Source organism: Balaenoptera borealis (assembly GCF_965194805.1).
Source record: "Balaenoptera borealis genome assembly, chromosome: 5".
Lineage (NCBI taxonomy): Eukaryota > Metazoa > Chordata > Mammalia > Artiodactyla > Balaenopteridae > Balaenoptera > Balaenoptera borealis.
Window position 1 is genome coordinate 71,857,734 of NC_138862.1, and position 26,644 is coordinate 71,884,377.

At 40.3% G+C, this 26,644-nt stretch overlaps 2 protein-coding genes across 9 annotated transcripts in view; one reads left to right on the plus strand and one right to left on the minus strand.

Annotated features, from left to right (window-relative positions):
* LOC309629333 (uncharacterized protein) overlaps positions 1-4,042 on the plus strand; it is a 39,766-nt gene extending 35,724 nt beyond the window's left edge. For 2 of the 4 annotated variants that reach the window (XR_014244984.1, XR_014244985.1), the window contains one exon: positions 2,117-4,042. Coding sequence is in view for 1 of the 4 variants with exons in the window: in XM_082393335.1 (XP_082249461.1) it covers positions 11-51 (41 nt within the window). In the remaining 3 variants the exon portion in view is untranslated. Of the gene's footprint in view, positions 1-10; positions 88-2,116 lie in introns of those variants that run through there. The other 2 variants (XR_014244986.1, XM_082393335.1) reach the window with 2 other exon arrangements.
* Positions 1-26,644, minus strand: part of TFRC (transferrin receptor) — a 116,477-nt gene that overhangs the window by 18,178 nt on the left and 71,655 nt on the right. Inside the window, exons 2-6 of one of the 5 annotated variants that reach the window (XM_082393186.1) lie at positions 8,703-8,823; positions 7,390-7,789; positions 1,546-1,604; positions 775-985; positions 48-258 (exon numbers count right to left, since the gene is read on the minus strand). In XM_082393186.1, the coding sequence (XP_082249312.1) occupies positions 48-258; positions 775-985; positions 1,546-1,581 (458 nt within the window). In that variant the 5' untranslated portion in view covers positions 1,582-1,604; positions 7,390-7,789; positions 8,703-8,823. Of the gene's footprint in view, positions 1-47; positions 259-774; positions 986-1,545; positions 1,605-4,546; positions 4,566-6,813; positions 6,833-7,053; positions 7,219-7,389; positions 7,790-8,702; positions 8,824-26,644 lie in introns of those variants that run through there. The other 4 variants (XM_082393185.1, XM_082393189.1, XM_082393188.1 and 1 more) reach the window with 4 other exon arrangements.

Consider the following 26,644-nt stretch of genomic DNA (forward strand, 5'->3'; position numbering starts at 1 on the left):
ATTTGTTTAGGCACTGAGGTTGAACTTGTAAAGCAGCTCAAGCTTACTTGATGGCACTGGTGAAGTCTATGGCATCCAGTCTCTCCGACAACATTGATTTGAGGTCTGCCCAAAATATGCGACGTGTTTCGGGGAGCTGCTCTTCTGTTTCGAAAGGTTCTGTCTCCTCTGTGCACGAAGGCCCTGTTCCTGCCGGTCTCTCACAATCGACTTTTGGTTCTACACGTTTACAATAGCCCAAGTAGCCAATCATAAATCCTAAGGATAAAAAGTTTCAGAGCTGAACTCATAGAATTTCATTTATAATCTATTCCTATAAGAATTGTTAATATTTTCAGCTAACTCTTGAAAATACTGGTTTTAATCAAATTGTAAGCCATTTGAAAGTAAGTAATGCATCTCCATTTTGTCTATTTTAAACCAGTCAATCTATTATATAATAATTTTATTTTAAACAGTTACCTTTTCAAAGCAAAGGTACCTTTTCTTCCCCGAAGCCTTCCTTGAATCCTCAGGTCCAGGGTCTATGCTACAAATATCCTGTGCATATTTCTAGTGTAACATTTGCACATTACACTGCAATGATTCATGTGTCTCTCTTCTCCCACCAGGCTAACCTCAAAGGCAGGTATAGAGTCTTAGCCATCATTGTATTCCTAGTGCCTTGCACAATGGCACATAAAAATGTACGAAATAAATGTTTGCTGATCTGGATGAACAGAATTCCTAGAGTTGGTGACAAGGAACATTTAAGTTTTGAATGGCCATTCTTACCAATCAAGAAAAAGACGATTACAGCAATAGTCCCATAGCAGATATATCCATTTAACCTTTTTGGTTTTGTGACACTGGTGTGGTTACCCCTCATGTTACTGTCAACATTTTCTTCTTCATCTACAGCTAGTTTCATCTCCACATGACTGTTATCGCCATCTACTTGCCGAGCCAGACTAAACCGGGTATATGACAATGGTTCTCCACCAAACTGAGATTAAAAAAAAAAAAAAAGGACAGAGAGAAAGCATTATGAAGGAGAAGAAAGGGAATAGGGACAGTTACAGAAAGTTTGGTGAGGTGTTATACATATTATTGGGCCATTACTATGACTTGCTATACATTCTCAAGGAAAAAGAAGTTCCCCCTTCAAATCAGCATTCTTCCCTGTGCCCAGTTCTGTCAATGGCAGATGAGGGCTGGATCACACACTGGCCTTCATCTCATTCAGACTTTTCCTTCAGGGTTTCTGTTATGCATGTCTACTGGTATACAATTTGACCAGTGCTTTCTTTAGTTCATCTTATCTACTTGATTGTCTCTCTGCCCTGAAACTTCTTACAAGATTTTCCATAATTAACTCTACTCAAGACTGAATATACCCTTCCTTTGTGAGATCAGTTACACCTCAAGACCACCACTTCAAATATAAATGAATACCTGATGAAAACTTTGGGTATTATTTCCTGCTTACTGGGTGAAAGCCATCCTTGTATACTTCGTATTCTTGCAAACTGGTAACAGATAAATCTTTCTTACTGAAAATCTTACCAAGTTAGAGAATGCTGATCTTGCTTGATCCATCATTGTGAGCTGCCACACAGAAGAGCCTAGTAGTAAAATACAGAATTAATATAATGAGATAGATACCACTGTATCAGACTGGTGAGGACTTTTCATTACCACACTAGATTATTATATATCAAATATCCTTTAAAATATATTATCACCTTTCTAGAAATGGTCTTTAACCAAGATATTTAGTTTACATGACAACTAAATTTAGTGTGATCCTTGATTAGATCCTGAATTGGGGCGGGAGGCAGCTTGAAGGACATTATTGGAAGAAACAAGAAATTTGAATATAGACTATATCCTAGATAACAGTATTGTATCAATATTAGATTTAGGAGTGTGATAATGGTATTGCATTTTTTGGAGGAGAACGCCCTTTTCTTAGGAGATTAATGCCACAGAATTTAAGGATGAAGTATTGTGATGTCTGTCACTTAATTCCAAAGAGTTCAGTTTAAAAAAGTATGTAAGAAATAAAGGAAATGTGGTTAACGATCAGTGAATCTAGGTAAAGGGTACATGGATATACACTGTAATATTATTTCAGCTTTTCCTGTAGGTTTGAAATTTTTTTAATGAAAAATGTGAGGAAAACTGGGACTTCCCTTGCGGCGCAGTGGTTAAGAATCCACCTGCCAGCGCAGGGGACACAGGTTCAAGCCCTGGTCCGGGATGATCCCACATGCCGTGGAGCAACTAAGCCCATATGCCACAACTGCTGAGCCCGCATGCCACAACTACCGATGCCCGTGCGCCTAGAGCCCATGCTCTGCAACAAGAGAAGCCACCGCAATGAGAAGCCCGCGCACAGCAACGAAGACTAGCCCCCATTTGCTGCAACTGGAGAAAGCCCGTGCGCAGCGACAAAGACCCAATGCAGCCAAAAATAAGTAAATAAATTTATTAAAAAAAGAAAAAAATGTGAGGAAAACTAGTTAGAATGTTATCCATGGTAAGTAGATTTAAGTAATTGAATTTAGTAGTCAAAGAAAAGGGACAAATACAAAAGAAAACAGACTAGCACCTGAAAAAAAAAAACCTAACAAAAGTAAAATTAAGACTGGTTATGCTACACAAATCAGTAACAAATCACCGCCAATAGAAAAGGAGAGAAAACCTGATCCTTCTGATTAAATGAACAGTTCCTAACAAATGATTTGATAGATCTTCGATGCAAAAAGAATAGGTAAAAGAAAAACACAGAGTATGCTATTTTACAGATGAAAATGCCAATTATTTGAGACGTTAAGTGACTTGCTCAAGGCTGAAAACTGATAATCCAAAAATGAAGTCCAATGGGTTTCTATAACACTGGTTTTATAGAAAGCGCGTTCTCATCTCCAGAAATTTAAGAAATTAATTTCAACTTTTTTCAAAGCAAACTACACCTCTGTAACCAAGAGGGAGTCTTAAGTTAAAGCGTAGGTATTAACTGAAATCTAGATTTTCTAATTAATTTGGTTTGAATCCATCTAGATGCTTGAAAGTGATAGTATGTTGAGATGTATAAAATGGACATTTATTTCATACTATTTTAAAGCTTTTCCTCCACTACAAGTACACTCATAGCACATTTTAACACCCACGTTGCACAAAGCAAGCTATGATATATATGCAGATTGTAAAACAAAGAAATTATAAAAACTGGCATTAGAAAAGTCTATCAAAACCTATTAACAAAAAAACAGTTTTTAATCCCCAAGCTTTAAAGACCAGAGCCAATAAGCAATAGATCATATTCTTAGAAGCACAATCTCTTGCCCCATGTGGTACAAAAAGCTTATCACTACCACTGCACCAGAACCGTACAGACCCAATCACTAGAGCCAGAACTAGAAGGCCCCACCCTGAACCAACTTTAGTCACCCTTTTCTAGGAAAAAACAGCTTACCAGTTTAATATTCATCTGACCCAGCCATTCCTCAAGGCTTCTAGTTTTAAATTAAAGACTAAAGTGACAACATATTTAAATAAATGATCTACATATAAACAATGAGATTGAGTGATTGCAAGTCTGAAAAAACAGATATTAATAGCACATGCCATGATTTTGTATAATTAAAAGTATATTTTTTACTGAGAAAACAGATACACTATTTCTATTTCAATCCCCAGACACAATATTAAGACTATAACATAAAGGAAATCAAGTCAGGGGAAAAAAAGTGTGACCTAGGTAATTTCCATTTTAACTCCGTCATTTAACCCCACATCTGTGAAGAACACAATTAATTCTATGATATCCACAAAAGTTATTCCTGAAGTTTTACACATAACAAAATTGAGTTATTCTTTCAAAATAATCTCACACATAGTAAAGCTATTTCAAAGAACCCTTAATGAATTTTCTTCTAACTGAAATAACTCTAATTTACGTGCTCTAAAAGCATGGGAGAGAAACTTTTCATACCATTTATATACCAGTCTATAAACAAGTAGTTCTCTTACAAGACTATGTATAAAAGGCAAACAACCCTTATTTGGCTTCTGTCAAGATGTCACCACCAGTGCTAACAATCTATTACAAGAGACAAACCAAACATCACCTTGATTTTTATTCATATTAGCATCTTGTATATCTTTGGTGTTCTCAGTGATAACTGGGAAAACTATTCAGTTTCTTACAATAATGAAAATTAAGGTAAGCAAAACCAGAGCCCCACATGTTTTGAACATGAAATGGAAGGAAGATCTGAAATGTTTTTTAATTGAGCCATGGGATGGAAGACAGGAGGCAGGCAAAGGTACTCGCTAGACTACAGCCCCAAACTTCTTTCAAATTCAAATCATCTTATTCCTACTTTCTTGAAATGTGGCATTAATTTCTCTTTAATTTTTTTTTAAATACAGTAATTATCTTGTGGTCTTAAGCTACTTTGGGATGTCTTAAAACAATAGTTCTGTACAAAATATGTACAGCTAAAGGGCTGTGGGGATCAGGTACCAAAATACACTTTCACCTATATATAAAACATACCCAAAGCTGCTACTCCACTTTACCTGAAATAAAAATAAGACACTTGTTTGTTATTATTGACAAGCCCATTTCAAATTAGAAAACAAGCCACAGTTTCAAGTCCTTGGAGATCACATAAAATGAAGTTCCTCTGCCTGCTTTTGAGGCTCTGTTCTAGAGACCTACACTACCTAATTACTTCGCCGCCCTCTATCTTCTCCAAGATGAGACAGAATCCAGCCCCTGCCTGTACCCACTAACATTCTTCCTCTGTTCTTAAAGTCCTACTCATTTCTTCCAAGATCTGTTCAAGGGCCATCTCTATGAAGCCTTCTCTGATATCCCTATCCTATAATACTTGATATGCAATTATTTCATAATCAACAAAGACTAAAGATATTTTATTTGTTAACAGTACTGGGGCATGCTTAATGTATATGAGGTTCACTTTTCATATCATTTGGAAATTATATGAAAGAGAATATGATGGAAACCTTGGATGTGGGATCTTCCCATCCTTGCTACTATTTTGGTTTATCCTGAAATCACTGGGTAAAGCTTGGGTAGTAGGGAAACTTTAAAAAGTAGAAAAACTTTCACCTTTACCTGGCAGAGCTCCAAGATGTCAAGCAATTGGTTATAGATACCCATTTTACAAACAATTTCCCAAGACAATTAGGCACTTGCAGGTGAAAATGAAAAGATTACAGGAACTTACAAAACTTCTGCATGGCCCTCAGAATGCACATACTTGTGTATACCCACAATGACTTGTAAAGAGACGGTTGGTCAAGGTCTTTACTAGCTTCAAGAGTTAATTTTACGGGCCTAAAATGAAAAGGCAGTGGAGGAAGTCAAAGAAAACAAGCAAAATCTTCATTCCTATTTGGCTTTCTGAAAAAAAGATTGCTCAACTTGAAGGTCAGGACCACCTGAAGTCCCTGCAGTCTGTTTGTGTAGTGCTCATCTGCGAGAGCAGACAGAAGGCACACACACAGAAGAGTTCCAAAAGGCCTCAGAGAATCATTTTTAGGAGCTTTCAGTTGTTGTCTGATTCAAGTTTAGCTGGGAGCCGTCTCCATTACAGATAACTACATTATCAGAGGCAAATAAATGCCACCCCTTAGGGCAGAGTTAGCTGAGTTGTTTGCTATCCAACAATCTTCAGCACAGGCTAGGTTCACAGCCAGCACTACAATGTTCTTGTCAGAACATTCCATCAAAGAAAAGTTAAAGGATGCTATGCTATATATAGACTTTTGGAAAATATTTCATATCAATGACAAAATTTTTTTAATTCTGGATTTTCTTGTGAAGCATATTGAGTTTATTATAATCCAAAATTGAGGGGGGGGGAACAGCAGGGCAAACAAGTATACTTTAGATAGCCTAACCTTAATTTTCAAAGCAGAAAATCAGGGACCTCCCTGGCAGTCCAGTGGTAAAGACCCCAAGCTTCCACTGCAGGGGACGTGGGTTCGATCCCTGGTCGGGGAAATAAGATACCACCAAAAAAAAAAAAAAAAAAAAAGTAGAAAACCACTTCTGGAAATCACCTTAAATGTCTTTGTCAATAAGGTCAAACTCCCTAGCTCAGATACCACAGAATCAGCATCTAGTATTCCAAAGTCCTATCAAAGCCTAGAATAAAGGTATCCAAATACTTTTGTAACAGGACAACTATTTCCTACTTCAATCTTCTCCGAAAAAAGCAGCAGCAATCAGTTTCCTTGGTATACCCAAAGTCGCCACAAGCAGTAGGCAGAGGGAAGACATTAACCCAAGTCAAGTCACAACTTACCCACTCTCCCCACTACGAGCTTAGAAAGCTGTCCACCCGAAACAGTGACACAATGTGCCTCTAAGCCCATTTATACCATACGGCACAGCCTTTTTATACCATATTCCTAATTTCCTGAAGGCAAAAGCCGATTCCAATCCAAATAGCTTTTATTTAGCCTCTAGACCATAGCTTTCACAAAGTATAAATCTTATTCCTACGGTCTCCCATCTGTTAGCGAGGAGGGCCTAACAATCCGAATATTCTTAATATGAACACCTGCGGCTTTCAGTCGGCTTCTGCCTTGGGAAAACTGAGAACCCACACACAAGGCCAACGGGCAGCGCTGAAAGATCAGGTTGTATTAGAGTTCAAATATACAGCTTATAGAAACCCCCGCCTAAATGCCCAGGACCCAGTCGTAATGCAGTCGAGGACAGCAATGAGACCAGGGCCCGGGCGGGCCCCAAGGAATCCAAGAGCTACGAGCTCAAGGTCACCCACGCACCGCGACAGCCATTCCCTGGGAACTCTTCCTGAAGCGGCCACGTGCTCCCCGCAGAGCGGCTCTGCGCTGCGGCAGCGTGGCTCACGCCTCGCTCCCGAGCCCTCAGGCTAGGGCTGTCCCACGAGGGCCTGCATTTTTTAAGGGCAAGCTACTGAGGACAAGGGATCCGGGTGGCCTGAGGAACCGGAAGAAGAATGGCGGGGCGCAGAGCGACAGTGGGGCACCCCTCATCTCGCCTACCAGTAACAGAATCCATTCGCCGGTCGGGGGCCGAGAGGAGGAGGGCACCAAGAGGAAGAGAAAGGTAGGGCAGCCCCTCTCTGCAGCGCGGCTCCACCCTGCTTGCACTTGCAGCCTACTCCGCTCTCCGCCGCAACCCCTTCCCCGCCGCCACGCGGCGCGCATCCCCCTCCCGCCCCACCCGGAGGCGCTGCAGCCTCCCCGCGCCCCCGGCGGCTCCCTGAGGCTGCTGGACTGCACGGCGGAGGGCCGCCCCCGAGACTGCTCGGAGCAGCCCTGCAGGCTGAACAGAGGGCAGGAGGGTCAGAGGAATTCTAGCAGCAGCGTGTCACTCACACAGGCGCCTCCCGGGTCCGACGCTCCACTGCCCGTCACCGGCCGATGCTGACGCCCTCTGATGGGTTGGTTGCCTGCAGTCAGCCGTTTATAGTCTCCCGCCCTCTCCAGATCCTCGGAGACCCTTTGCGTCACTTCCTGCCTCACGTACACCTTAGGAGGCGCTCTGGAAACAGCCCGGGGCTAGGGGTGGGCACGCAGCCGGATGGGGGCCCTTCGCTGGAGCGCGGAACCCGAGGAGGCGAGGTCGGAGGGAAAAGGCGCCAGACTGCAGGTGCCGGGAGGGGTCGAGGGGGTGGCGCACCAGCTTCCTCCTCGCGTCCTCGGCCGGCCGGCTGGCGCGCGGGCCGCAGCCCTTCCTCCCGGAGCCCTCCGTCTAACCTTGACCGGTCTTCTGGCCCTGCAGTGCAAGGTCAAAGGGTGTTAGCGTTTACTCCTAAATGCTGGATACTTACACTGAAATAACACTTTAAAGTGTATGTCGTTGATGGAATATTAGGTAGTCACTAAAGCCATGTTGTGAATATTTTTTGCAGCATCAGAAATACTTAGGATAAGTAAAAAGGAAAAAGAATTAAAAGCAAAATGCAACTGTATAGCACAGGGAACTATAGTCAATATCTTGTAATAAACTATAATGGAAAAGAGTCAAAAAAAGAATATAGATATGTACCTATATATGTATAACCAATCACTTTGCTGTGCACCTGAAACTAACACAATATTGTTAATCAACTATAATTTTTTTAAAAAAGCAAAATGCAAATTTGCATTTAGGATGTGTAAAAGCTTCCCGTGAATCCCTAAGGCTGGCACAGAGCTTTGCAGAATGTTTTAATGCATGAGGAAATGGAAGATAAAATAGAAACAAGCGATTTATTAGGGTGATAGAATTGTAGAAGAACTTTAATGTACATTGTCATTGTTATTATAGGGTTGTGCAATGCATAACACATAAATAAAATGGGATTGTTGTCACTTTCTAAACTCTTACAAACATTCTCACCCTCTCCCTCCCTTTGATCGGTAACCTACAGTCCTGTGAGGGAGATTAGACAAGTTTACAAATAGCCAGGAAGCAAGAATACGTCTGGGGCCATAAAAGGGTTACAGATAAAGCGCTTTCCAGGTCAGAGCCCAGAGGGAGGCACAATAGCCCTTTGAAATCCAAATCCGTTTCCCGGCCTCGGGCTTCTGCTCTTCCACTTATTACGCTCCGAAATGCGGAAGTACAGAGGGGTGTGCCCGCCGCCCTAAAATCGCTCCCCAAGAAGAAATATTTTAAAATCTTATAAGTAGGAATATCGCTGCACCTTAGTTGCTCTACACAGGAAAAAGTTAAAGCAGGGAATGGGATGGATTCGCTGTGATGCGGCCAACTTGAAATTCTGACAGTAGGTCCTGAGTCCCTTCTCTTTCCCAGACTGGTTGGACCTTAAAAAAAAAGAAAAGAATGCTAATATCCAGGTGAAAATCTTATAACCACGTGGAGAAAATAGACTTAGGAGACTGGAGGTCAGGATGGAACCTATGAAAATCCAAATTTAAAAGTTTACATTCAGTAAAATGAAACAATAAAGAAGACACTAAAAAGCGTGCCAATTATATGTTTATTTTCATGCTTTTATTAGTAATAACGGATACTGTGCAATTACATTCCCTTCACTATCCCTTTCTCCCTGGAAGCTTTGCAGGATCTCCCTCCTCTGCAATTTCAAGTAGATGAAAATAAATTTGTCTTGCTTTGTTGTAGAATCTTTTTTTTTTTAAATTGGGGTATAGTTGTTTTACAATGTTGTGTTAGTTTCTACTGTACAGCAAAGTGGAGTTCCCTGTGCTATACAGCAGGTTCTCATTAGTTATCTATTTTATACATATTAGTGTATATATTTCAATCCCAGTCTCCCAATTCATCCCACCCCTTTTCCCCCTTTGATGTCCATATGTTTGTTCTCTATGTCTATGTCTTTATTTCTGCCTTGCAAACCAGTTCATCTGTACCATTTTTCTAGATTCCACATATATGCGTTAATATACGATATTTGTTTTTCTCGTTCTGACTTACTTCACTCTGAATGACAGTCTCTAGGTCCATCCACGTCTCTACAAATTACCCAATTTCGTTCCTTTTTATGGCTGAGTAATATTCCATTGTATATATGTACCACATCTCCTTTATCCATTTGTTTGTCGATGGGTACTTAGGTTGCTTCCATGACCTGGCTTTTGTAAATAGTGCTGCAATGAACATTGGGGTGCATGTGTCTTTTTGAATTATGGTTTTCTCTGGGTATATGCCCAGCAGTGGGATTGCTGGGTCATATGGTAATTCTATTTTTAGTTTTTTAAGGAACCTCCATATTGTTCTCCATAGTGGCTGTATCAATTTACATTCCCACCAACAGTGCACACCTTTTCTCCACACCCTCTCCAGCATTTATTGTTTGTAGTATCTATACATACTGAGAGGCAATTTTGCTTTGTCTGGTAACCCATACATATGTTCAAAGATTTTATTTTTTAAATCTGATTTTCGTTGTTGTTGTTGCCATTATACATAGCATTGCCTCCCACTTCTGGAGACCCAGTAACTTGGTTGCTTGCAATGAAATAAATTTTTGGTAGCTTTATTTAAACTATCCAGCATAACTGAAATGGACATTATTCAATTTCCAACTTTCCACAGACTGTTACACAAGACTTACCTTACAGTGGACCTAAAATTCTTGCAGTTATTCCAAAAGGTACACAAAAATTTTTTTAAATCATGTATGCTAGAATTTTGCATAAAGGAAACTGGAGGTTGGAGAGGAATGTATGATGTGCTTAAATAATAAACAAGCAAGTAAATAAATAAAAGCCCTGGAGATCTGGGAAAAGAGCACAAAACCTGGAGTTGAGGAACTGGAGTTCTCAGCTTTCTTGAGCCTGAGTTTTATCGGCTCTTAAACGGGAATAAAAATACTTGCCTCACAGATTTTCTGTGGGTTTAAGTGAGATAAGGCAGGTGCAGTCTCCTAAAAACACACAGTAAACTGGCACAGAGTAGACTCTTCGTTGAGTCAGTCTGGGTGGGATGGAGCAGGATCCGGCAGGAAAGTAACATGGAAGATGTCTTCAGGCCAGACTTGGATTGATGAGGAAGAAATAAGGTATTTAGCCAGAGGAGACCGGCTTGCCTGTGGTGTGTATTAAAAATCCTACTCTACGTAAATACCTCAGGGAAATCACTGGTGGAAAAGAGAGTTATAGAAATCATCAGCTGCACAATTCTCCCTCCCTCTCTTTTTTCTTCACGTTGAGATGAAAGCAGGAATCTTCCAATTTAGTGAAGGAGAAATAGGAGGGAAAAACAAAGCAGAGAAGCCACTGATGTAGTGAAAAGAGCCCCAGCCTCGAAGTCAGCAACTAGTCCAGAGCTGTCACCAACTGTGCTGCAGAACCATGGGCTTAATGGCTCTATGCCTCAGTTTCCCCATTGGCCACATGAAGATAACATCCCTTTATCTCCTTCACCAGTGAATTAAAAAGTAGGAAAGCTCCTTTAACTACACAGTTATACAAATACAAGGTGCTGCTAGTTCAGAGCCCAAGCCAAGTGAGTAAATGTGGCCTGAGGGGGAAAAGCCTGGAAACTGAGAAATTCTAAGCAACTAGCAATGAGGTTATTGCTCCAGAAAAGGAAAGTTGTCTTCAATGGCATTTGACTGCCCTGATTCCAGTAAAAATGTCTCAGTTGTTGATAATGGCTGAGAAGAAAAAGTAATCAATTATCATTTATTGCATTTATACAATTACGTTTATTGAATAGTATTGTGTGTCTGGCAAAGACACTTAAAGAGATAAGAAAGGAATCTGTACCCTTGAAAAGGCAAACAATGTAGCTGGGGAAACAATTTATACTTAAAGGACAAAAAACAAGGATGCAAATATGAAATATAAGCAAAAATAAAAGTGAGTCAGGGTCTGTGACAGACAACTGCCCAGATCTGAAAAGGAAGGTAAGACTGGTGTGCTCACCAAGGCACACTGTAGTTCTCTAAATCTTGTTCCAAATTATATGCCTATTTAGATTCTAGTTAATTACCTGCTTTTTAACAATCTATTTAGTAATGTAAAAGTACAACTGAATGTAAACACACTCTCCTCTCTAACTCAGTCACAGGTACAAGAGGGAACTTTTGCTACTTGCCCCATAAGATCAAAATCAAAACATACACCTGTTCCGGGAGATACAGACCAGGAACCTAGTCCTGGTCCTAGCCCTAGGAGGAAAAACAATGGGGATGGGAGAAGGGGGACAGCATTGTAAACCCAAACCTCTAAGATGATACAAATTGGGGGTGGGAGGTTTTTAGTTTTTAGACAAAGGCATTTAGTGCTTTTTCCCTTACATTTTAAAACGTTAGTCTGTTTATGTTATGTATATTGTATCACAATTTATAAAAATACATTAATCTGTCAACTCAGTAATAGAGGATCCAAAATCATTTGCTTTTTCTGGGGTCCTCTCTGTGGCCCAAATGCTAAATGGGTTCTCTTAGGTCAGCATTTGTCAAACATTTTTGACTGTGCTCCATGGTAAAATGTTCACTTTACTGCACAATCCAGTATACACATGTGTGTATGTGCATGTGCGTGTATGTGTGTGTGTGTGTGTGTGTGTGTGTGTGTATGGGTTGTGTGTGTATTCACATGAAATAAGCAAAAGTTTCATTAAATAATACCCTTGCTGTGTGCAAAGCAGTCTGGAATTTTCTATTTAATTTTTTAAAATGCTGATTTCAACTTATTAAATTGATTTCTCAGTGGGCTACGACCTGTGTTTGAAAACCACAGTCTTAATCCATCTCCTTTCTCAGAGCATAAGTCTTTCTAGTGAACCGGACAAATGACTTGCTCAAAGTTAAATATCAACTTGCAAGTTTTCTCCCTGTTACTTTGCCCAATGTTTCGACTTTCTACCACCCTGCACTTGAGCAAATACTGTTTGAGGTTTTATGAATTGGGAGGCAGTGTTAGAAAACAAAACATAGATAAAGCCTTTTCAAATGCTTTCAAACATGCTTTGGTCAGTCATGGCTGTACTCTGCTGGTCACATAGTATAGGTCCTCCCAGCAACCACTATAGACGCTACTCCAACCTACATTCAGCTCTGACCACAGCTCCTATTTGACAAGCTGTATCCACTTTCTTTACTTTGGAACCCTAAGCCCAGGGCAATCATTTTAGGACCAGAATCATAAAATAAAAATATGGAGCTCTGCGCACTGGAACAGAATGTGTTCCAGAGAATGTAGGTGAATTGTCAGCTCATATATTTATTTGAGGTTGATATTTGAGGTTGGTACTATTTTCCATTTTATTTTGCATTTTTTTCCCTTTAAAATGTACTTGGAAACCTTTGGTTTCCTGTTCTAATACTGCTGACTAAATTATTCTTGGTTTCCCCTGTGCTAAAAGGAAGCTTACATGGGAGAACATGGAACAGGAACAATCCAGGTTGATATGGTGGAATTTGCCCCTACTTTATAGCAAGTGGCAAAAGTTACTCAGGTCAGGGAAAGCAGAATATATAATTAATTATATATTATTATAATTATTATAATTAATTATTATAATTATTATAATTATAATTAATAATAATATATAATTACATATAATATAATAATTAATTATTATAATTAATTATATATTATTATAATTATTATAATTTTAAAATTAATTACAAGAATATTTATGCCAATGAGTATAGTGGTCAAAGTCAGAGTTTTGAGCAGGATATAAGGTCCTATTTAGCCCTTCTAGTTTCATAATAGAATTTCAAGTTTGGCAGGAACTTTAACTCATGTACCATACATGGCCTGTAACAGACATCCACTAAACATATGTTGAATTCATTTGACAAAATTCCTCTACTTTACCCCATCAAGTGGTTATCGAGCTTCTCCTCAATCTTTCCAATGAGAGCAAAGTTATCACTTCCCAAACCAGAGAGCCTTGGATGGTTCAGACAGTTAGAAAGTTTTCACCTAGGGAATTCCCTTGGTGGCCCAGTGGTAGGACTCTGAACTTTCACTGCCAACAGCCCAGGTTCAATCCCTGGTCAGGGAAGACCCTGCAAGCCACACGGTGTGGGCAAAAAAGAAAGAAGTTTTCACCTATATTATACTGAATTCTCTTTCCCTCTATTTTTGATAAATTGGTTATTGTTTGAAGACTGCTCTCATGTCCACAGCTGTCTTCTCTCCTTCAGGCAAAATATCTTAATCCCTCCTAAGGGTCACCACAGGACGCGATTCCATGTCTTCCCACCCGCTAGTCACTTTTGGAAGCATGGTCTGACCGATCCAGATGGTCAAACAGAGGAATGGAGCAGGGCTACCACCATTCCTCTGTTCCACAGGCTTCTGCCTGTACACATCCCATTTGCCTACCACCACATTCACTGCATTAACAACCACTGCACATTGTCAGCTCATGCTGAGCTCTTGGCAACAGGGTTCAAAGAGAACAGATTGGCCTTTGGAGCAGAGAGACCCGGGTTCAAAATCAAGTTTTGCCATGTACTAGCTGATTGTGCTACTATTCCGTATTTCTCTCTTTTCCGTGGATAATGTGATATCCACATATTGTTGCAGTCTGATACAGTATGCATAGACTATCTTCCCCAGTTTATTGCCACTCTAGTTAGCGAATGATGGCGAAGAATCTAGTCTATTTGGCTGGGAACATCCTTGAATATAGAGCTGAATGACAGACAACAGCTAAGATTTACTTATCATCTACTGTGTGCTGGTAACAATTCTAATCCCTTTATAGTATTAGTTCATGTACTCCTCATAACAATCCTTAAACATAAGAATAAATATTATCTCCATTTTCCAGGTGTGGAAACTGGCATTATACAGAGGGAACTTGCCCCAGGTCACATGGCTAACTAGTGGTGACAACGAGAATTCAAATCTAGGCAATCAAGCTTCTGAACCCAGCCCCAAATGACACCACTGTACTGCCTCATTATAAATCTAACCGTGACACAGACTGACTGCAAGGCAGAATTTTTATTAAAGAGGTTCAGGGAACATCCAAGTGGGATTTGAAAAATTTGAATATTTGGGGGGGATCCATTTATTTTTCATTTCAGATTTAATTTTATTTCAAAATTTGGATTCAGATTCATGTTGAGGGGGAAATCGCAAATAATTCTAAAAATAAGGCTTTGGAGAGTGACTGATGCTCCAGAAATCTAAGTACAGGTTTAACAGAATTGCAATGCATTCATATTATCTCTACAAGACAAGCTGATGTATTAAATTCTCAGTATGTGTACTTATCTTTGATAAGGAGAGTTATTGAATTAAAATAATTATATTTGTTTCTAAAATATCAATGAATCAGTTTCATCTTCCTCTTTTTGACATCTGTAGCTTACAACTCTTTCACTTATGTCTTAGTTTCCCTTCCTCTATGGTGTAAATCTGGGATCTTAAACAATAATACGTCTGATAAACTCTGTGCAGTATGGCCAAACTTAGTATAAGTTGAGGTCTTAAAAAAAGGGGGGTCTAAAAAAAGAGGCTTTTGAAAGAATATTGTGAAGTGCTGTCTGGCTGCTGATGTAAAAGAGGAACATGAACAAATGTGTAAAGAAAATACTTGCAAACATAATTAAATCTAAATCCTAAATCAGCAAATCCAGGGTTTGGAAAATATCATATCATCTGAAACTTTTTGGTTTCTTCAGCTTAATATGTGCAAGTAGACAAATGTTCCCTTGGTTTGGAAAATTATCCTGCCAAAAGTTTTATTTCTCAGACATGGAAATGTGGTCAAGGAGGTGACAGTTTGGTGGTTACATCCATGAGGGCTGGCCTGCCTTCCCTGCTTTATCACACACAGTCTCCTGAATGGTAGGGAAGCTGTGTCCTACAGCTGAGATTCCCAGGTGTCAGTCTATTAATATTCACTGAGCCCCTACCCGGTTTGGGTAATGGGCTGAGTGCTTATACTGGGTCAGTTTTAGCCTGCCAACAATTCTGTCAAGTAGGTACCATATCCGTTTTATAGACGAATATGTGGGAGTGAAAAGAACCCAAAGTAATTGATTCCAAGTGGCACAGCTTAGCTTCAGATCTTTGAGATCTTCTATCTTAAAGCCACCTTTCACACATCTCAGGTATTGAGACACTGAAATACTATCCAGCAGGCAGATGGCTGAAGCTCTGTGCCCAGAATAGAGTGACTTACTGCCAGGCTCCAGCCTGGATCTTGTAACCATAGCCATCTTAGGAAGGTTTGAGTCCAGTTTATATTTGAATTTGATGCCACAGGCATGAAATAAAAGACCCTAAAATATAAAGACAAGGTCACTAAGTGCAGTGTGCCTGGGATAACTATCCCCCAGAATGTTTCCTAGAAATAACCTGTGCTAGAGTGAGATTTGAAATTTGCTTAACTGATGACATTAAAGTCCACAGCCCCCAACCAGGTGATCAGAAAGCAGCTAACCTAAAATATAATCATTGTAAACCATCTCTAAACGTCATAAGATTACTGCTTCTGAGACTGGATTCAGACAGTGAAGCATTTGAAGAGACCCATGACTTCCACAATAAAGTCCACGCCAGGACTCAAAAGTAGGCAATGGCTGCAGAGAGCTGCAGAGAGAAAGAGAATCCAGGAACAGGAGGCAGCCCTGCTGGGCCCAGTGCCCTCCCCGTTGCCAGCGGGGGATCCCGGGTCCAGCCTTGAGGGACCCTGTGGACAGGAAGGGTTCCCTGCGGGTGTTGAGATGAATCAAGCTGATGTGGATTTTGAGATCCACATGGAACCTAGACTCTAGCCCAGGGCTTCCTTTTTTTTTTTTTTTTAAACATCTTTATTGGAGTATAATTGCTTTACAATGGTGTGTTAGTTTCTGCTTTATAACAAAGGGAATCCGCTATACATATACATATATCCCCATATCTCCTCCCTCTGTGTCTCCCTCCCACCCTCCCTATCCCACCCCTCTAGGTGGTCACAAAGCACGGAGCTGATCTCCCTGTACTATGCGTCTGCTTCCCACTAGCCATCTATTTTACATTTGAGAGTGTATGTATGTCAATGCTACTCTCTCACTTCGTCCCAGCTTCCCCTTCCCCTTCCCCGTGTCCTCAAGTCCATTCTCTACGTCTGTGTCTTTATTCCTGTCCTGCCCCTAGGTTCTTCACAACATTTTCTTTTTTTTTAGATTCCATATATATGTGTTAGCATATGGTACTTGTTTTTCTCTTTCTGACTTACTTCATTCTGTATGACAGACTCTAGGTCCATCCACCTCACTACAGATAACTCAATTTCATTTCTTTTTATTAGCCCAGGGCTTCTTAAACTATAAAAAGCATTGGTGTCCTGGGAGTCTGTTAAAATGCAGATTCTGACCCCAGGTGGGGTCCTGTGACTCTGAATTTCTAACAAGATCCCTGGTGATGCCCAGGCAGCTGGTCTTCAGAGCACACTTGAGTAGGTTTTAGAGCAAGGAGAAGTTTTTACTAGCAGTTTCTCCAGTACTCCCACAGAGAGGACACACTGTGTGGCCAGCTGGCATGAAAGTGGTTTCTGCGTGGCAGCTATCTTTGTGTGGCTAAAGGCAATTACTGGGGCTATCACAGCTTAAGTTAACAACCCTCAAGACCATTCAGCTTCTTTGCTGGGAATTCACAGTTTCCAAACAACCCACTCATCCTGATTTGAGAGGATTTTCCCCCGAGAAGCCCCTAGACCCTGATGTGAAGATTTGGCCTACAGGACAGTTCTCTTGCTCCATACAAGTTAAAAAACAGGCCTTATGAATCAATGTTTGTGCCCCTGGGTAGCAGATTACCTGATGACCCTGGGTGAACAGATAAAATTGAGTCTCTGAAACAGAGGAATGACCTAGAACTGTTGGTGAACTTCACCAAGGACTCTGGTCTGAGAAGACCAGTCCCTGCACACTCTGCTCTGGAACCTCTCCTGAGACAGGGCCTGGGCTGGAACGAGGGTAGAAATTTTCAAAAACAAGCACCACCCCCAATTTTCCCCACCCCCACCCCAAACAAACAAACCAACAAAAATTCTTACTGGAAAACTAAAGGGAAACAAATACTAAATCACTATCCTGCCTCCTTCCCCAACCCACTCACACATTCATAGGATATGAAACAGATCACAGACTGCACATCTGGAAGCCTAGTTTTGGAGCCTAGGTAAAGGTCGGCTTGAGTAGGCACTAGCCTTGACCGTTTTCCTTTTCTTTGCCTGAGTTGGCAGAGGGAGTGGCTTCTGGGCAAGGACACTCATACTTGGAGCTGGGGAGGGTTGGTGCTGGCACAGTGTGGGTGGCACAGCCGGCTCTTACCTGGGAATGCACTGTCAACGTTATCCTTTCCCTCCCCCCACCCCACCGGGATTGCCCTGACCTGAAGCATCCCTGGCCACCCAGGCCCTCCACTAGAAGCTGAGCCTCAGGTGAGCCACTGATCCCTCCTCCAAGGCCCTGCCCCTCTGCACAGTGCCCACAGACCCACTCCAGCCTGTCTGGAAAGCTCTGTGTGGTTAGCTCCTGCAAGGCCAGCCCTTGCCTTGACTCGTTTCTTTCAGTCACTAGGCTCAGTCATGAATGGCCCTAAACCAGCATCCTGCCTGAGTGGCAGGGGGCACCTACCCTGTGCTTGTCTGCATGGTGTCAGGTCCCTCTGCCAGAGACACTGCATTACCTCATCCTGTTTCTAAGCCTGAGCTTGCTTTGGGACCATCTGTCAAGTCCCCTCTCCCTGTCTGAGGGATAACTCTGATTTTCCACATGTTCAGAGACTAGAGAAACTCTGTTCCCATTCTTCTCACCTTATTAACAGTGTATTGGATGAACATTTGTGGAGGATCCACTGTGTGTCAGGCACCGTGTTGAGCCCTGGTGATAAAGAGCTGCCTCAGAATGCTTCCCTTGGCTTCTCTCTGATGACTTACCCGTCTTCCAGAAGCCTACCATTCCACTTCTATAGTATCAAAAGCCTTTGAAACATTAAGAGAAGCTTCCTTGTTTCATATTTAGATATCACTTAAAACAGACAAATGACCAGCACAGAGGGCCCATAGAAGTGCTTCACTGTTATCCACTTCCAAGAATTTTTGTAAAAACAAGCTAGGCAACAGATGTGCAAATGCCATGAGTTATCAGAAAGAAGGTAAGTGATGAGTTGAAGGTCAGGTACCCACATGCTCCCATCTGCACCTCTACAGTGGAATTCATTCTGCTTGCTATACAAACACCAATTTGTGTCCTCTCTAAGTGCCAGATCTTTATTCTCAGGTGCCTGCTGGATGCCCCCACCTGGATGACCCACTCAAGTTCAACCTGTCCCGAAGAGAACCCAACACCTTCCTCCCCAAACTTGGTGCCCCTGCCTCCTGTCTTCCCTGCTCCATGACACTGTGCTTTACAGATTCTGGGGACAGTCCTGACAGTCCTGGGGACCCTCCCACAGTCACCTGTTGGTGCTCTAAAATGTTTATTGAATGGAGCTCCTAAAACAAACTGCATTTACAAAAGTACATCGGTGGGTACCTGAGTGCACAGAACGTAGTCGAAAGGGAGACACACCAGACTAACAGGTAATTATAAGGGAAACTGAGTGTGGGAGATACACGGGAACTCTGTACTATCTCCACAATGTTTCTGTAAACCTAAAAGGGTTCTAAAAATTAAAGTCTATTTAAAGGGAAACAAAACAATAAATAAATAAAAAAAGGGAAACAAGAGTAGAAAAAAAAAGAAAAGGTAAGTTGTTAAAAGTTCAGGAATTGCAATATAAATGCAAAAGTTGAAATTCAAGGTGAGATATGCTTGCTGAGGAATCATTAGACAAGGGTATCTGGGAGTTCAGAGGAGGGAAGACTGTGACCAGGGATCCTGGGGAGGCTCCTGGAAGAAACAGACCTGGGAGTCCTGAAGGTACCGTCTGCACAGGCTGTGAGCACTTTGATACCCCACGTTTGGAAGGTGTTCAGAGTTGCTCATAGACACAAAGAAGGCAGCTCTGAACCAAACAAGCCTAGATGTTTGAACTCTCGACTTAAGCTCTCTGAGTATCTTAGAGATAGTTGTCTCTAAGTATCTTAAACTCTCTAAATCTCCATGATCTCTAATCTGTAAAATGGGAATAATAATTCTTACCTCACAGGTTTAAGTGAGATAATGCATGCTAAGTGCTTAGTACAGTATGGGCAACTTAGAAGGACTCAAAATGTGTTAACTGTTGCTGATGCTGTGTCAAAACTTCAGGTCAAATACTATATGACATCACTTACATGTGGAATCTAAAAAATACAACAAACTAGTGAATATAATTTAAAAAAAAAAAAAGAAGCAGATTCACAGATATAGAGAACAAACTAGTGGTTACCAGAGGGGGGCGGGGAGGCAATACCGGGGTAGGGGAGTAAGAAGTACAAACTATTAGGTATAAAATAAGCTACAAGGATATATTGTACAATATAGGGAATATAGCCAATATTTCATAATACGTATAAATGGAATATAACCTTTAAAAATTGTGAATCACTATATTATACACATGTAACATATAATATGGTACAGCAATTATACTTCAATTTTTTTAAAGTATATGAAAATGTGCCATTTTTGGAATCCACAATAAAAAATACTTCAGTTTTGGAAAAACAACAAACAAACAAACAAACAAAAAAACTTCAAGTCAGAATGACTCCTAAACTAACTGTCCTCCCAGTTTCTTCTCCCCAAGTCTCTCACTCTCAGCTCCCATTCGGGTCAGACTGCATTTGCCCCCATATCCTGACTTTCTAGGCTGACTTCTTGCATCTTTCTTTCTCTTCACCTCCTCCATTCAGGCCCATGGTGTTCTCTGCCATGGACCCCTTTCCTCTTCCACAAATAGGTTCTTATTCTTGTTGTCACTCCCCATCACTGATTGTGGCTTCCTGACTCTATTTCTCCACACTTGTCCTAATACCTGTCAGTTCCTCTGGGTCTTGTTGTAGCCAGCACCCCCAATGCCATATTTATTTGCCCCATCATAGCTATATCTTAAGATTCATCTTTAGTTGGAATTCAAAATTAATAACAAAGGGACCACCTTATCCTATAACACTTCAACCCAAATGTATACTTTTTCTACTAGAAAAGAAAGGGATAGTTAAAGCATTTTCTGAGAAATATAACATCTGTAGTACCCTATGGCATGGTACCATCTGGTTTATTGGGAAGGGGTGCAAAATAGACATGGCCTGAGGGAAATCTCAAGTGAGAGGTTGAGATTATCAGTTTAGTGAGGAAAGAACCCATTCTCTCTGTAACAATAGCCCTTTACTATTAGCAGAATGAGATGTCCTTGGACATCTGGTGTTTATAAGGTTAGCCATTGACCAGGAGACTGATAAAATTAATCAAAGCATCCATATCTCCCTCCTAGGCACACCCTTACTTTCCTGCAGTTTCCCACGGCCTTAGATCCATCAGAGCAGTAAAGAGCAAGATTAGCATAGGGCCATAAATTTAGATCCTGGGTCATTTTAGCTGAAAAGCCCTCTATCACAGTGTATAAGAACCCTCATTCATTGCTGGTAAGTATGCAAAATGGTAGAGCCACTCTGGAAGAGAGGTTGGCAGTTTCTAATAAAGTTAAACATGGTTTTACAGAACAATCCAACATTCGCACACCTAGGCATTTACTCAACTGATCTGAAAACTTAGGTGCACACAAAAATCTTCACATGAATGTTTAGAGCAGCTTATTCATAATCTCCAAAAACAGGAAGCAACCAAGATAGTTGCTTCACCAATAGGTGAATGGATAAATTTTGGTATATGCATACAATGAAATACTATTCAGCAATAAAAAGGAATGAGCTATCAATTCATGCAAGAACATGGGAAATATTGCTAATGCAATATTGAAATGCATACTGTTAAGTGAAAGTAGTCAGTCTTAAAGGACTACATTTTATATGCTTCCATTTATATGACATTCTGGAAAAGGCAAAATTATAGAGACTGAAAATACATCAGTGGTTGCCAGGGGTTTGGGGAGTGGGGAGGGCTTAATAAATGAACTATATTTTAGAGCAGTAAAACTATTCTTTGTGATACATGAGACTATGCATTTGTCAAAACCCATAGAACTTTATAGCACAAAGACTCAACCTTAATGTATGCAAATTAAAAAAATAAATTAGTAGGTCAGGGGAATCCCAGAGTGGAATACAGACTGTGATAAAAGAATATTATTAAAATGTACTGTATAATCTTACTGAAGAGAATGGAGGGTAAGTGCTGACATAAGTGACTTTGAAATGAGTGGAGGCTGTAAGACTAAAGACTAAAGGAACTGTACATAAGCACTGTACTCTAATTGATGAAGTTGTTTCCCATGGGGGCATGGGTTAACAATTCTGAAACCACTATACATGTATACTGGGATTGAACAAATAAATAAATGAATGGCAGATAGTGGGAGGCAGATTTCTCACTCTTGGAGTGTGAAGTTACAGATAAGCAAGAGGGGAGTCTAGAATGAATCATGTGATACTAGATGGTTGCAGACATCACTATGAATCTGTGTTTAGCTTAATGTGGATACAGATAGATATAACAGTAACAATTATGGATGTGTGTATATACACAGATTAGTATATACGTATAAAGAAAGAGAGAAAGTCAACAAAACCAAAGTTGGTCCTTTGAAAAGATCAGGAAAATTGACAAACCTTTAGGTAAACTGACCAAATTTAGAAAGAGAAAAGAAATCCACTCAAAACATGAAAATCAGGAATGAAAAAGAGGACATCATTACCAAACCTATAGAAATTTTAAAAGACTATAAGGCAATACTATGAACAATGGTATGCCAACAAATCAGATAACTTAGGATGAAATTGACAAATTCCTAGAAAGACACAAACTGCTAAAACTGACTCAAGAAGAAATAGAAAATCTAGATATGCCTATAGTAAGTAAAGGGATTGGATTAGTAATTTTAAAATTTCCCACAATTTGAAGCCCAAGCTCAGATGGCTTCACAGGTGACTTTTAACAAATGTTTAAAGAGGAATGAATAAAAATTCTTCAAAAACTCTTCCAAAAAATTAAAATGGAAGGAACACTTTCCAGCTCATCCTATGAGGTTAGTATTACCCTGATGCCAAAACCAAAGACTTTACCAAAAAAAGAAAAAGAAAGAAAGAAAAGAAAAAATAGAGCAATATTTCTTATGAATATAGGCTGGAAAATCCTCAACAAAATACTTGCAAACTGAAATCAATAACATATAAAAAGGATTATACACAATGACCAAGCAGGATTTATCCCAGAAATGCAAGGTTGGTTTAACATCTAAATATCAATTAACATAATATACCACATCAACAGAATAAAGGACCAAAACCACATGATCATCTCAGTAGACAGCAGAAAAAGCATTTGACAAACTCCAACACCTTTTCATATAAAAACACTCAACAAATAGAAAGGAACTACCTCAACATGATAAAGAGCATTTACAAAAAACCCACAGCTAATATCATCCTTAGTAGTAAAACACCAAATGCTTTGCCCTAAAATCAGGAAAATGACAAAGATGTCTACTCTCACCACTTCTATTCAACATTGTGCTGGAGGTTCCAGCCAAAGCAATAAAGCAAGAAAAAAAAGTATCCAGATAGAAAGGGAGAAGTGAAACTATCTCTATTTTGTAGATAATATGATTTTGCCTATAAAAAATCTTAATAAATCTATTAAAACCTATTAGTATATACATGTAAATATATCTCCTAGCTCTGCCACAGAGAGGGCCTAGAAGCAACAACATCCAGGTACAATGAGCACATCTAGTGCCCAGATCTTGGTTTTTAATACCATTCTCCAATAAAAATAAACCAGGCTCCCTGGAGAAATGGCTGGGGCAGGGAATATCCAAGATGAATCTAGAGCATCTTCTGGTGCCAGAAATAAGGAAGTGCTCAAGGGACAAAATGATGGAGATATGTCTATAGCACAGGAGCCAACTGAAGGAGCAACAAAGTAAATAGCAAAATACTAGATTATTATCCAAAGCATAAAATAAATATTGATGAGAGCCTACTAATATAAATAAATGATTGACTAAATAAATAAATGGGAAAGATAGACAAATCTTCTGTACAGAAGAATTCCTATACAAATAATATATGTAGATACTGTTCCATTAAAAAGGTGGAGCCCAACTCCCTACCCCTAGAGTGTGGACTGTGCATAGTGACTTCTTTCCAAAGAGTACAGTATGAAAACGGGAGAAAAAAGAAAACTTACAAACAGTAGTACCTCAACTAGGTAATCAAAGTCAACATCAACAGAGATAAGCAATGTTGATAGGACCCTTGATATAATGTGATGAAAACGGCACTTTTCTTCTGTGGTTTTCCTCCCCCAAACCCGTAACTCCAATGTAATCAGAGGGAAATATTAGACAAACCACAATTGAAGGACATCCTACAAAATATTTGACCAGTACACCTTAAAACTGTGAAGTTCACCAAAAAAAAAAAAAAAAGAAAAGCCTGGGAAACTTGTACTTTCTAGAGGAGACTAAGGAGACACAACTACATGTATAATGGTATCCTGGATGAAATCCTAGAACAGAAATGGAACATTAGGTAAAAACGAAGAAATCCAAGTTAACTATGGACTTTAGTTAAGAATACGCATCAATTTTGGTTCATCAGTTGTGGTAAATGTACCTCAGTAATGTAACATAACAGTAGGAGAAAGTGGGTGTGGGGTGTATGGGAACTCTGTATTATCCTTGTAACTTTTCTGTAAATCAAAAAGATATTTTAAAGTAAAAAGTTTATTTAAAAATATATATATGGGTGAAGGAGGTCAAAAGCTACAAACTTCCACTTATAAAGTCATAAATAAGTCATGGGGATGTGATGTACAGCATGGTGACTATAGTTAATAATACTGTATTATATATTTGAAAGTTGTTTAAAAAATACACACACATTATACAACACATATAGCTAGTTATAGAAAAGGAATAGAAGAAAAAATAACAAAAAGTTAATAGCAAATAATTAAAATTTTTTTCTTTTTCATTAAATGTTCCTTAAAGAATGTATTTTACTTTGAACATAAAAAAATTTTTTTAATAAAATAAACCACTTTGTTGGGAACTCCCTGGTGGTCCAGTGGTTAGGACTTGGCTCTTTCACTGCCAAGGGGCCGGGTTCAATCCCTGGTCAGGGAACTAAGATTCCACAAGCCCTGCAAAAACAAAACAAAACAAAAAAAAACTTTGTTGTTGTTGTTCTTTCCAGCTTTATTGAAGTATGGTTGACAATTTAACCTTGCATAGATATATATATATATATATATATATATATATATATATTTATTTATTTATTTATTTATTTATTTATTTATTTTTTGGCTGTGTTGGGTCTTCGTTGCTGTGTGCAGGCTTTCTCTAGTTGTGGTGAGCAGGGGCTACTCTTTGTTGCGGTGTGTGGGCTTCTCATTGCGGTGGCTTCTCTTGTGGAGCACCGGCTCTAGGCGTGTGAGCTTCAGTAGTTGTGGCACACAGACTCAGTAGTTGTGGCTCACAGGCTCTAGAGCGCAGGCTCAGTAGTTGTGGCGCACGGGCTTAGTTGCTCTGCGGCATGTGGGATCTTCCCGGACCAGGGCTCGAACCCGTGTCCCCTGCATTGGCAGGCAGATTCTTAACCACTGCGCCACCAGGGAAGCCCTAAACTTGTATATATTTAAAGTGTACAACTTGATATGCACAGACATCATGAAACATTTACCACAATCAAGCTACTTAATATATCTATCAGCTCACATAGTTACCACATTCTTTTCTTTTTGTGGTGAGAACACTTAAGATCTATTCTCTTAGCAAATTTCAAATATACAATACAATGTTATTAACTATAGTCATATTGTTAATAACATTAGACCTCCAGAACTTATTCATTGTGCATAATTGTTATTTTGTACACCTTGACCAACAATTTTTCTTTACCACAACTTTTTTTTTAAACCATGGAAAGAAAAAATGATTATTTGTTTAAAAATGAACCCTGGCTTCTCACTTCTACTATTTTATATCTACTTCTATTATATAACAGGAGGCACATCTTTCTCTTCTGCTGAACATGATGCAGATAATAGATTTGTGTAGGTAGCTAACTCCTTCTGAGCACATACAACGTGCATTTATGCGTCGATCAATTTTCGTAACAATCCAGTGAGGTGGGTACTGATGTAATCATCATACCCATTTTCCAGCTGAGAAAACTTAGAGTGGTTAGGAACTTGCCCAACTAATAAGGGGTAGAGGCAGAATTCGAATCTACGTCAACTGACTCCAGAGCCCATGCTGGCCTGTGCTCCTATGAAACCTGCAGCCTGCAGGCTGGCTGGTGTTGGTTAATACCCAGGGTTCAGAGTGATGGCAGAAGAGTAGGTAGGCAGGTCCTGAGCATCTCTGCCTGGCAGACACCTAGGCCACAGTCCCCTTGGGGCTTCCTGGTTTCCCCCAGACCCCAACCACTGTAGAGCCATGGGGATGGGGTGGAGTCTGTCCTTCCCTCCTCCGCAGTAAGCCCCCTTCTTCCCAGGAGACAGTGAGGGGAAACAAGGCCATTGTTGACAGGGTCACTGCATTGCACAACATCCACGTTTGTGAGTGGTGCTCCGTGGAGCTGCAACTCAGAGGTACGATGGCCGGTGGCATAGTCTGTCAGATAAGAGAGGGGCCATCCCAAGTGAGGGAGCAGAGCGGGCCACAGTCTTGGGCAACCTGGGCTTGGGCAGAACAGGTGAACCCAGGTTTCCCAGCCACTGAATCACCCTGTGCCCCAGTACGTGTGCACCAACAGCTTCCCTGTGGCAACAGGTCTAAGCCAGAGACACAGGGCCACCTTGGAGAGAGTGGTTCCTCTCAGGAACCCTCATCAGTACCGTGAATGCCAATTTAACAATAATGAGAAGGAGAACACAGAGTTCTGACTTGGGACCACACTGTTGACATCTGAAGCCTTCACTAAATTCTTCTTTAGCATAATGCTATCTGCCTTCATTGAGGAACTTTATAATGAGAAGTCGTAGGAAACTCATGATTGAACATATTGTAGGAGCCATTAAGGAGGGTGGCCATCAGTCTCTCTTGTGAGGTTCTAGGAATTTTTCTAGGCTTTCAGTACCAAAAA